Source organism: Chiloscyllium punctatum, chromosome 40 (genome assembly GCF_047496795.1).
Source record: "Chiloscyllium punctatum isolate Juve2018m chromosome 40, sChiPun1.3, whole genome shotgun sequence".
NCBI classification, from domain to species: domain Eukaryota; kingdom Metazoa; phylum Chordata; class Chondrichthyes; order Orectolobiformes; family Hemiscylliidae; genus Chiloscyllium; species Chiloscyllium punctatum.
This window is the reverse complement of record NC_092778.1, coordinates 3,074,833-3,086,995: the sequence shown is the minus strand read 5'-3', so window position 1 is coordinate 3,086,995 and position 12,163 is coordinate 3,074,833. Positions and strand designations below refer to the sequence as shown.

Sequence of the window (12,163 nt, the reverse complement as noted above, 5' to 3'; positions counted from 1 at the left end):
TGAGCAGGGGTGATGTTGCCCTCGGGGTTCTGGGGTGTGGGGATAGTGACAGTGGGGTCTGTGGGGGGCGTGTCAGCAGAATGCAGGTGAGTGGCGCTGGTGGAGGTGGAAGTGGTGGTGATCATGGCAGTAGGGGTGGCGGAAGTCACTGAGCATGTGGCATCAGTGATGATGTGAGGGCCGGAAGTGGCTGTGGGAGTGGCCATGATGTGGGCGGAAGTGACTTCATCACTCAGCGTGGGGGTGGTAGTTGCGTCAGCCGCATGGCTAATGCCGTTTCCGAGGCCAGGGGAATCTTCTGGAATGTATGAGGAGCGCTGGTTATGGAGGTGGGTGGATAAAAGTTTGTTGTACTTACAGTTTTTGATGTTTGAGATGGAATTAAAATACTGTTTGTTGAGAGTATGAATTCTCCTGAGGATGTAGTACAGAGTGGGTCCTTTGCAATTCTGAGAGAGTGTGGCCCTCAGCTGAGGCAGGGCTGACTGTAGAGAGGTTAGGTGACGGCGCATTGCTGCAAGCGTGGAGCGGAGGATCCTGAAGGAGAACTGTTGCAGGTGTTTTTGAATCTGTAGTCTGTACTGTTTGTCCTGTTCGGGTCCGAACTCTACTGGTTTAAAGGTGGTCCGGAGTCCGTGTGGGATGAGTTGGTTACGGAGGCATGCACTGAGGAAGCAAATGTGGCTGTGGTACCGAGTTTGTTTCACAACATGGTTGAAGAGCTTCAGAGCAGAGGAAATGACCTGGGAGTTGCAGTGGGAGAGGAACTCCCTGAGATTCTTGTAGAGAGAGGAGGAAAACTTCTTCAAGGCAGGCATCCTTGCAAGAGGATTCGCAGTAAGGTTAAAATCAACAAGGTAAAAACAATGACTGCAGATGCTGAAAACCAAATACTGGATTAGTGGTGCTGGAAGAGCACAGCAGTTCAGGCAGCATCCAACGAGCAGCGAAATCAACGTTTCGGGCAAAAGTCCTGCATGTTGTCAATGCAGGCAAACCTGTTCTTCTGTGTTTTTGTGTCCCAGTGTGAAAACCCAGAGCATTGCGATGACCTTGTGGCGTTAGCTAGGAAAATGCAGGTCCGAGTATGGGCCTTCATTTGGACTCTTCAGGGTTATCAGGGTGATGATCTTCCTTTTCTTCCATTGATGATGCATTTTATCCACTCTCCAGATCAACCCCTGAAGGGGTCATACAGGGCAGTTTTGTTCGCCTTGCACTGTGTAGGTGATATCTAAACATTGACAAAGCAATATAATTGCTTGGGCTTGCCAATTGCAAGAAGCATCAGCTTTTTGGTGCCATCTATGTTGGCACAAACCATGATCGTGGCAAGTCCTTTTTTTGTACCATTTATAAATTTAATTTTTTTTAAACAAAGAACAATCTGGTGAAAGGTGGTAAAACAGTATATTAAAAATGTCTGTCTCTGATATTCAGACAGTTACGGGTGAGATTATTTCACAGCTGTCATCTGTGATTTCACACACTAGTGTGATCTTACTCCACTCTGGTTGGGTTGCCCAGGTATGAGTGCCCAAGTTCAACTAATCTAGAGTTACCAGTCTGGAACTTCAGCCTACCACTGGTGTTCTTGTGTTCTATTTCCTATTCTACCAGTGGGAATGGCTGCCAACTTCATCACAATTGGAATTTCAGGTTATCTGCATTTCATTATGTTGCTTAATTAAAATAACTTAAATTATTTGTCATGAATAACAATGACCTTTGAATGAATTCTAATTGAAACAATTTAACTGGGGGAAGGACAGAGACCATCCCAAGTCAATTTGGTTTTGTATTAGACAGACTGAGTCCTCAATCAGCTTCCCCTTCCTATTGAATTAGAATTAGCTGTATTGTCTCAATACTCAAATGAGTACAGTGAGAAGCTTACAAGTTGCTGCTTACGGCACCATCTCAGGTACCAAGGTACAGATTCTTAAGTATAAATATTTAGAGTTGGGGGTGGAAGTTAGCTGTTTGAACCCGTTTACATTTCTACAGCTAGTCATGGTGCTGCAGCATAATTGAACAACAGTTAAGCTGTTGGTAACAATGGTAACCTTGACAAAAACAAAATGAAGCAACAATTTTACAAACTTGCTCGAATGAAAGATGTGCTGCAAGGTGGTCTTGCGTTAAGCTTTAAATTGGTTTCTATTTCTTGAAGTGCTAAATCCCAAATCAGCCAGATGCATTCCATTATATCTGAGGTAGATCAAAAGAGATATTGGCCTTTAGCCACCATTTTGATTGTCGTGGGTATGAAATTTGGACAACTGCTTGCACAGGTAATCGCCAATACAAATTGGTTTGAATTACATTATTGCTGTGTAATAACTTCTCTGTTCATTCGATTGTTCCTACAATGACAGGTTATGCTGAATTGAGCTGCCCATAGTGACAGGATGACATCTGATCAATAGTCATCACAGTGACCATGTGATAACTTTTTTTTAATTTACTCCAGCGGTGTCTCCACTACAATAGATCCTTTCTGGGACATCAGCCTGGACTTACCTGGGTCTTCTACGCCATTCTGGCCCTTAAGTCCAGGCTCGGATGGGAATGTTGTGAATGGAGAAAGCCATATGTCCTCTGGAACTACCACACTTACAGACTGTCTACGAAGGTACCTTCTTGATGCTGATTTTTGGTGCATAGAGTTTTGATTTGTGTGGGTATGTGCAAGAATGAAGATACAGTAGTTAATCCCTTTTTGAGGTATATGTTTGATGTCTGATTGTATGGTGGAGTGTTTAGGACCTTTGCAAAATTTTAAACAATTTTTTTTAATGGTATAAGCATTTAGCATGTAATTTTCATTTATCACAAATGAGTGAAGTAGAGATCCAATTTTGTTTGTCTCAACTTTGTTTAAAGGATCTTGTAACCAATCATTGCCTCATTCCTTTCTTATCCCTGAATTCAGTGCCAATATATTTACACAAAAGTGCCAAAGGTAATCTTCTAAAGAATGATTTATTTTACACTAGGGGGAAAAAGTTTGTATATTGACAGTTTAGACAAATCTCAAAAAGTAAAACATGGTTCCAAACCTTTCCAGGTATATCCTTATGTTCAAACCCAATGAAATATCACTTTTATACTATCTCCTTAATTTCTTAATTGACTGTGTTTCCAGATTTACAGACATTGAGATATCTTTTCAGTTCTCACGTTCTAAGCCTCTGACAGCTTGAAAGCCTCTACACAAATTCACTCAACCTGGAGATTCTACAAACTAACAGCCTGCCCTGCTGGTGCCCCTCCATATTGAGAAGACCTGATTCTTCTTAACCATATATTCTAATCACTAGTGACCCTGATCATCTTTTCTGACTTGCATAGAGTGAGCACTGCATCAATTTGAAATCACAGATATCCTACTAGGCACTTAATTCAAATCTTCCCTATTTTGCCTCAACTTTTCTCTTATCATGATGTGGTTTCAAAGGACGAAGAATGCTTCTCCTAACAGTAGTCCTCCTTTTGCCTCTTGTGCAACTTCTGATGATGTGGGTCATTCTTTTTCTTATTATATGTTATAAACGGCTGATGTTGCGCACAATGAGAAAACATTCAAGTCATGCTCACACTGAATAACAGTATTGAGAGTTTTCCAAGTTTTTTTTCTTTGGCTATTCCTGCTACATTGTTTTTTGAGATTATTACCATTTGCCAATGTTTATACCAATGATTTTCCTTCAAGCCCCATATCCTGTAATCTTTTCTCTAATTAGAAAATACTTAAACTAACATTTCTAAACTCTGGCTTGGTTATAAGGTGTTCTATTCTTCAGGCAATTAGTGTTTTCCTTACGACCAATAGCATACATCCAGCTTTCATTTAATTCGCAGAAATGTTATTGAGTGGGAAAAGGACAATTTGGAGTTATTTGCCCTTGTAAATCATTGATCTGTTTCCATTACCTGAGTGAGTAGTTTACTACCTGAAAACCTGTTGGCTATGATTTTGGCCAGCAAACCAGAGGTTGTTCAGTCAAATGCTACCCCAGCTGATTGTGAAATCAAATTGAGTAAGATCTGGTGAGTTGAGGCCTGCCATCATAGAGTATCATCAAAATTGTAGTGTTGAAATTGTGAATCAATTGAAAAATGCAATTGATTCACAATCTTCATTCCGGAAATAGAACTTTTTTTTTCTTAACACCTGAAATTATTTTTAGCTACATGTAAATCCAATTCTAGGTGGTGACTTCTCTAAGCCCTGTGAACTTGGGGATACGCAATAAACCTTCTATTGTCAACGCTATCTTCATCCCAGTACTTTTAAAAATATTGTGATATTAATCTGTATTTTTCATTAATTATTTTCACAGGTTTACAAGACCTGAGCATCTTGGAAGCAGTGCCAAAATAAAATGTAGTGGTTGCCATAGTTATCAAGAGTCAACAAAACAGCTTACAATGAAGAAACTTCCCATAGTGGCTTGTTTTCATCTCAAAGTAAGTTGCAATTTCACAGAATCTGGAAGGATTTACGTTGACTTTTTGTGAATGCAGTTAGCATTCCATTATCTGCAGCTGGTTTGTCAGAGCAGAATAAGTGTTTCAAGATCCTTTGAATAGCCTTTTTGTATCACAAGAATTACCACTTGAAGAATGAGGTTGTTAAATGCAATGTACTAAAGTTTCTTCTCTATTAGAATAGAATTCAAGCAAAATAGTGACACTAACTGTTTCACCTACCGGTTTCCTTAAAGGAATGGATGGCTGAAGGAACAATGTATAGAACTTTCAGTCTGTGTTGCAATGCACAAAGCTAGTAGCAATTTTTAGCTTTTGAATGATATTGTATACAGTACTTGAAAAAGAAAATCTGTTTTATTGGATACTCATATAAATATGTGGTGTAGAATTGAAGGAAATAATATATTGATCTGCTGAGTTATCAAGGAAGTGTCAATGGTTTTCTGGCAGTTAGTTAGCCAGAGTGAGCCCAATGTTGTTGCTGGTATGGACCTGAGTGTTTGCGATTGCCAGTTTTGTGCCTGTGTATCAGCACTGCTTTGTTTCATTTTTAATTGAAGTAATTTCATCTTGAGTCTTAACAGATACTACCAATAACAAAACCAGATAAGAAAGCTGGATTGTTTTAAAATTGAGCTGATCGTTGATAGACAAACCAAGCTGACCTTTACTCTGTTTTGTGCAGCGTTTTGAACACTCGGCTAAGTTACGGCGAAAGATCACTACATACGTCTCTTTTCCACTGGAGCTGGACATGACACCATTTATGGCTTCCAGGTACCTGTCCGTTTTCATAATTTCATTAATGAAGCCCTCATTAGTTTATAAGAAAACATGAGATTCTACTCTTTTTACATAATATCCTTTGGTGTCCCAATGTACTTAACAGCTAGAGGAATATTTGATCTGCACATCAAAGTCTGACAAAAAAAAGTAAGATGAATTGGTTTTGATGGCATTGTCTAATGAATGAATAAGTACCAGATGAGTTCCTTGCTGTTGATTGGAACAAGTCCCATGCTATCCCTGAGTGCTGGCTTTATCCTGCCAAGATAACTTCTGCATTCCTATGTTAATGGGAACAGATGGATCTATCAAAGGAAACTTGGACTATTTCACTATAAGTATCCTAGCTTTTGTAGTGATTTACTTGGAACTTTTCTTAGCAGGATTAAATCGTGTTAAAGTGCACAACTCAAAAATGTATGTGTACTTGAGCATCAAAACTCACAACCACCTTCTGTATCTGTAATCTTCAACTCCTCACAAGATGGTCAGCATTGTTGGGGAATGTGTGGGGAGCGAACTAGCATTTTTTTGAAGGAGAGTGGGAGTGGAATGGGGAGTTGTTAATGTTAAATGAGGGAAGCTTTGCATTATCAGGGTGAGGGGATTTGGATGAATATGTTGGATGAGGGAGGGGGAATAGTGTTATCAGTGGGGCATAGGAGAAAGTGAGTAATGTCAGTAGGACATTGTGTAATTTTGAGGTTGACCACTCCATTTAGAAACCATGTAAGTCAATGAACTGAAGACCAATCTTGACTGTATCTTTTGTTTTGATAAGCGAGTTGGTTTTGCTGGAGTTGTGCTTGTCACTTCACCCAAATTATTTATCTTGGCTGTAACAGAAATCCAGTGATGACAATGTAAAGGCTGCAACGTGAAATATTGAGGGTCCATTGGAATCACAGTAAGCAATAGGTGCAGCTCTCCAACATTGACAGAGCTTGTTGTTGTGGACTTGTTGGGCCGAATGGCCTGTTTCCACACTGTTGGTATTCTATGATTCTAATAATCCCCATTAGCAGTTACTTGTTCTCATAGGCTGGTGGTTATCCACTCCTTTGTCCAACTGCCTACCCCACTCTGAGGTCTCTCTCCATCTATTGTTTACTTACCCAGCCCCCTCCCAAATTCTATCTTCTGCATTAAAAAAACAAGTTTTTCCTAGCTACCATCAGTTCTGAAGGAGGGTCACTGAACCCAAAATGTTAACTCTGCTTTCTCTCCATAGATGATCTGCATTTTCCAGCAATTTCTGTTTGGTGTTTGGTTTCTGATTTCCGACATCTGCAGTTTAAATGACTACTGGGTTTCTTACAATAAAAACTGAAAGTGCTGGAAATACTTAGTCAGGTAGCATCTGTGGAAAGAAACCAAGTTAGCAATCAATCCTTTTGTCTTTTCACATGTTCTGACAACCTTGACATTGTAAACACTTTTGAGCCGATGAAGCATCTTTTAAAATGTAGTCAAAATTGCAATGTAAGAAACATTTGCAGCCAATTTGTGCACAGTCCCACAAACATTAATGGAATAAGGACCCCAAACATTTTTTGCTCAGTCGTTGAAAGATAAATAGTGACAGAGACCCTCTTTCAATACAGTACCTGAGGGCGCATGAAAATCCTCTATTTAATGTCTAATCCAAAAAACAGCATCTCTGACACACAACTGAACACTGTAATGGAGCTTGAAAGTATAGTCATGTGTTGAAGTTAATTTTAACCCAAGTTCTGCTAGCTTCTACCATTGTAACATTCCAGTTTCCTTGATGAGGGATAGAAGGATCGCTGCTTATTAAGCTACTCATTCTGGGATTGAAAAAACATTTTAAATATGGTGTTATGGTTCAAGGTGGAGCCATCAGGCACACTATGATTGCTCCATAGTTTAAAAATCAGTCCCTTCCTGCGTATGACCAGAGTACCAGAGAACATAGAACAATACAGCACAGTACAGGCCCTTCAGTCTTCGATGTTGCACCAACCAGTGGAACCAATCTGAAGCCCATCTAAGCTACGCTATTCCATTTTCATCCATATATTTAGCCAATGACCATTTAAATGCCCTTAAAGTTGGCAAGTCTACTACTGTTACAGGCAGCGCATTCCACGCTCCTACTACTTTGAGTAAAGAAACTACCTCTGACATCTTTCCTATATCTATCATCCCTCATAAAATTAGACTAATTTTAGAATCCCCTGCCCAAATATTTAAAAGTCAGTCATCTCCACTCCAGGACATCTCTACAGGAGTTCCTCAGGGTAGTGCTCTCAGCCCTGCTGCCTTCAGCTGCTTCATCCATGATGTACCACCCATTATAGTGTCAGAAGTGGTGATGCTTGCTGATGTTCAACACCATTCGTGACTCTTCAGATACTGAAACAGCCCATGACCAAATGTAGCAAGACCTGAACAATATGTTAGCTTGGGCTAACCAGTTGCAAGTAACATTTGCACCACAGTGCCGGGCAATGACCATCTCCAACAAAAAAAATAATTATTGCATCTTGACATTCAATGGCATCACCATCACTAAACCCCCTCGCCCCGACTCCAGTATCAACATCTTGGGAATTATCGTTGATCAGAAACTGACCTGGACTAGCCATACAAATACTGTGGCTACAAGAACAAGTCAGTTGCTGGTAATTTTGTAATTGCTTTCCTAAATCCCCAAAGGCTGTCCAGCATTTACAAGGCGCAAGTGAATAGATTATTGGAATATTTCACATCTTGTCTGAATGAGTGCAGCTCCAACAACAGTCAAGAAACTTGACTCTATCCAGAACACAGCAGTCTGTTTGGTTTGCACTGTATCCATTATCATCCACTCCCTCTACCACCATCCGGACAAGATGCACGAGGGACAGTCACCAAGGTTGTTGAGACAGCACCTTCCAAAACCACTTTCATTACCTGTAGACAGATCAGGGCGATAGTTACAAGGTAAACACCACCAGTTGCAAGCTGTTCTCCAAACCGCACACAATCCTGACTTGGAGGTATATCACTGTTCCTTCAGAGTCACTGGGTTAAAATGTCGGAACTCCCTCCTTGAGATTGTCGTGGGTGTTCCTACATCAAATGGACTGCAATGTTTCAAAAAAGATCCTCACTACCCTCTCCAAGGCAATTAGGAATGGGCAATAAATGCTGGCCTAGCTAGTGAAATCTACTTTTGAATTAAAAACTCCCTGGTGAGTGACTGCAGGGGTTTGATAAGCTCCAGAAGTTTCTGGTCTTTCTGTCATTATACCTTCCCACCAATTTTGTATTATGAGCAAGTTTGGAAACATTACACTTTTCTCTTCCCATATCGTTATTATTGATAGTACATAATTGAGACCCAAACATAGAACAATAAAGTGCAGAACTGGCTCTTCGGCCCCCAATGTTGCGCTGACCTGTGAACTATTCTCAGCTCATCCCCCTACACAATCCCAAAATCATTCATGTGCTTATCTAAGGATTGTTTAAATCTCCCTAATGTGGCTGAGTTGACTACATTTGCAGGTAGGGCATTTACTTGTAGTACCCCATTAGTTGCATCTTTTGTACCTGAGAGGGGCCTGTTAATCCCAAATCGGTCTTCTGTTTGTTAACCAATCCTCACTCCATGCTGCTCCATTCCTAATCCTGTGAGCTATCATGTACAAAACCTTTTATGTAGCAATCATCAAATATTACTGGAAATCCAAACACTACATCTACCAGTTCCCTTTTATCAACCTGATTCTTATATCTTCAAAGAACATTGGTGCATTTATCGAACGTGATTTTCTTTTCACAGAACAAGTTGGTTCTGCTCCGATTACACTGAACATTTCTGAATATCCTGTGATTTCCTACTTAACAGTAAACATGAGCATTTTCCCCAGTGTTGGGTTGACTGTTTCTTGCTTTCTGTATTTCTGTTATTCATGGTTTTCCAATGTGGTGGAACCCTTCCAGAATTGAGTTAGTCCGAGATTATTTTTGACCAATGCTTCCACGATCTCTGCTGTCACTTCCTTTAAAGCCCTGTAGACAAAGGCCATCAGGTTTTGGTGAAGGGCCTGACTCCAGTCCCATTAATTTGTCCAATACTTTGATCCTCTTTGACTATTACAAGAGTCTTCACCACCATCACCACATTGGCACTGCTTACCTGATACCATTTTAAGATGTTTATAGTGTCCTCTACTATGAAGACCAATACAAAAATATTAGTTTAGATTATCTGCCATTTTCCTGTTGTCACCTACAGTCCTTTGAGATGAGTATACGTTTGGTTTGTGGCTATTTTAAAATGGCCATATCCTGTTGAGCCTAATAATACAGTTCGCAAGTGGTAGTTTCACTTAATCATTATTTCTCCATCAGGCTCATGTAGGGTATCTTGTTTGCTTTATGTAGATCAGATGTTTATAGCCCTGATCTTAATTACTGATTGTGCTGCGACCATACACAAACTGTAACAAGGGTGTATTAGTGTAATTACTAATGAAAGCTTATTGGTCCTTCCTAGTTGAAGTGTAGTTGTTTTGCTATGTATGTTTGTGTAAATAGACACCTTATGATACTAAAATGTGCTTTAACATACTTTATTTTTCTTGTAGTAAAGAGAGCAGGATGAATGGACAGTACCAACAGCCTGTGGATAGTCTAAACAATGACAATAAGTAAGTTTAAACAGCTTTGTTTGCATTTGCCAAAATGCACAGAAATGCTCCTCTAACAGTACTATTGGATCAGTTGTCTGGAGAGCACACTGTTGTGAAAGTCCATCACAAAGCAATGTTTTTACAGCTAACTGCATTGGAGTGCGGACTAGTCACATTTAGTTCCTTAGGAACTTCCATTTTATTGGTAGCACAAAATTGCACAACTGATTGTTCCTCACTTAACAATTCTGATGAGTATGAGTGCCAGCATGTTGGCTGTTTGCATCACACCTGAGTGAATAATACTGCAGAATGTATAGCTTACTGTTTTACATTGTCAAGAGTTTATTAAATCTTAGGAAGAGCTTTTAACAATCAAATAAAAATGTTTAAGGACTTCTAACAAATAAATACTCACTTTTGATTTGAGCTTGGTATAAACTTAACTTTACTTGACAGACAAAGTCACTTTTTGTTTTTGATCTCTGTTGCTGACGTTGTTTGGTGTTCACTGTTTCCTCAAGTGTTTTGATGTCTGATTTAATTTTATAAATTGTGGTTAAGAGTTCACTGCCCTTTATAATAACTTTACACATCAAACACATCATCCTTCTGGTGTACAAACATCTGCAACAAATAAACATACGCAGCTGAGGCTTGTTCTTGGAACTTAATCTGAAGATCCAGTTGATATTCGAACCTTGCTGAGTACTTTACGATAATCTGTATAGTTGTGGGAAGGAGAGGCCTGTTCTTAGTGAGTGCACTTGTTCATTCCAGAGTCCTATGTGAACACAGGCTGAGAGAGATGCATCTTGTGTGTATGTGTGGGCATGACATCATAACTGGCAAGCAACCCAATCACAAGTGAGTCTTTTTGTTATCCGAACGTATTCAATAAGAATAGTGCCTCACTCATTAACGTGTGGAATTACTTTACATGGGAAAGTCTCACTCCCAACAATCATTTAACATTGTAATACATTCCTGAACACGTGCAGGTGAGTGTGTTTCATGAGTTCCTGAGAGAGAATCCCATTAATGGGGAAAGAAGCTTCCATACAAACAAAACATAGAACATGATGACAATTGACTATCTGTTCTAATAAACCAGTCCTTGACTCCATCCAACTTTATTATTTTAGGAAATGAATAAGCACAGTTAAAAGGTCACCGGTAAGATAATGATAAAATGCCTCAATATATGGTTGCCAATTTCCCCTTTGGACTCTTGGGGGGGAGGGGGTGGAACATTTGTGTTGTCCCATAGTGTTTGAACCTTCATTCTAGGCATTACAAACATTAGTCTTTTTTACATTATTCTTAAATTACTCTCTTAGCTAGATATTTGTTTAATTCTTAACTGATGTGTTAAAAACTACTAAAATAAGAGTTTGTTCTGTCTGTCTTGTCTCTGGCCATTTATTTTGTCTATGTTTAAAATGTTACTTGCTTACATTTTCTATGCATTTGAACACTTCAATTTTGTTCTCCTCTCCTCCCAACTAAACGAGTTTATTTTTGAAGGCTTTGAATCAATAAAATCCAGAGGAAATCAGACCATACTGATCACCACCATACTCCACGAATCTTAGCATTGGCTTTTCAACATGCCAAACCTTGATTCCTCTTAAGCATTATAAATTGCTTTTTCTACCATTTTTTAGAGAACAGCGATGTTGTAAGTATGTCCCTGATCTTCAAATCTGTCTCAACTCTTCCTTTTACTAAGGTGTCAGTGGAACCTAATTCAAGTCTGATGTCTTTTTTCCCCAGAAGATGTTGAATAAATGCAACAATTCATTTCTGTGAACTGTAGCACTGGTTGAGTTAGAGTATTTTACAAGCATTCCTTGGTGCTCTCACTTTAATAGCTTCTTCATTGCTTCCAGTCCATTTTTATTTAAGTCTTAAACATATGGAACGGTTTCCCCTCAAGAATGAAACAAACAAAACTGCGGATGCTGGAGGTCTGAAACCAAAACAAATTGCTGGTAAATCTCTGCAAGTCTAGCAGTATTTGTGGGAAGAAAGCAAAGTTAATGTTTTAAATCCAGTGACTCCTCTTCATTGAATTCTGATGAAGAGTCAATGAATTTGATATGTTAACTCTGCTTTCTTCCCACAGATACTAAGACCTACTAAGTTTCACTAGCAACTTCTGTTTTCGTCCTCTCAAAAGAACTCTCTTTTTGTTGAACTTTTTATCAATTTTTTTTAGGGTTGCTTGCAGA

At 39.3% G+C, this 12,163-nt stretch overlaps 1 protein-coding gene across 2 annotated transcripts in view; it reads left to right on the top strand.

The window, feature by feature from the left end:
- The window catches only part of usp22 (ubiquitin specific peptidase 22), a 128,379-nt gene that overhangs the window by 110,212 nt on the left and 6,004 nt on the right, over positions 1 to 12,163 (top strand). Inside the window, exons 8-12 of one of the 2 annotated variants that reach the window (XM_072559187.1) lie at positions 2,474 to 2,635; positions 4,347 to 4,473; positions 5,183 to 5,274; positions 9,885 to 9,947; positions 10,710 to 10,796. In XM_072559187.1, coding sequence (XP_072415288.1) covers positions 2,474 to 2,635; positions 4,347 to 4,473; positions 5,183 to 5,274; positions 9,885 to 9,947; positions 10,710 to 10,796 — 531 coding nt within the window. The remainder of the gene's footprint in view (positions 1 to 2,473; positions 2,636 to 4,346; positions 4,474 to 5,182; positions 5,275 to 9,884; positions 9,948 to 10,709; positions 10,797 to 12,163) is intronic. The other variant, XM_072559188.1, reaches the window with a different exon arrangement.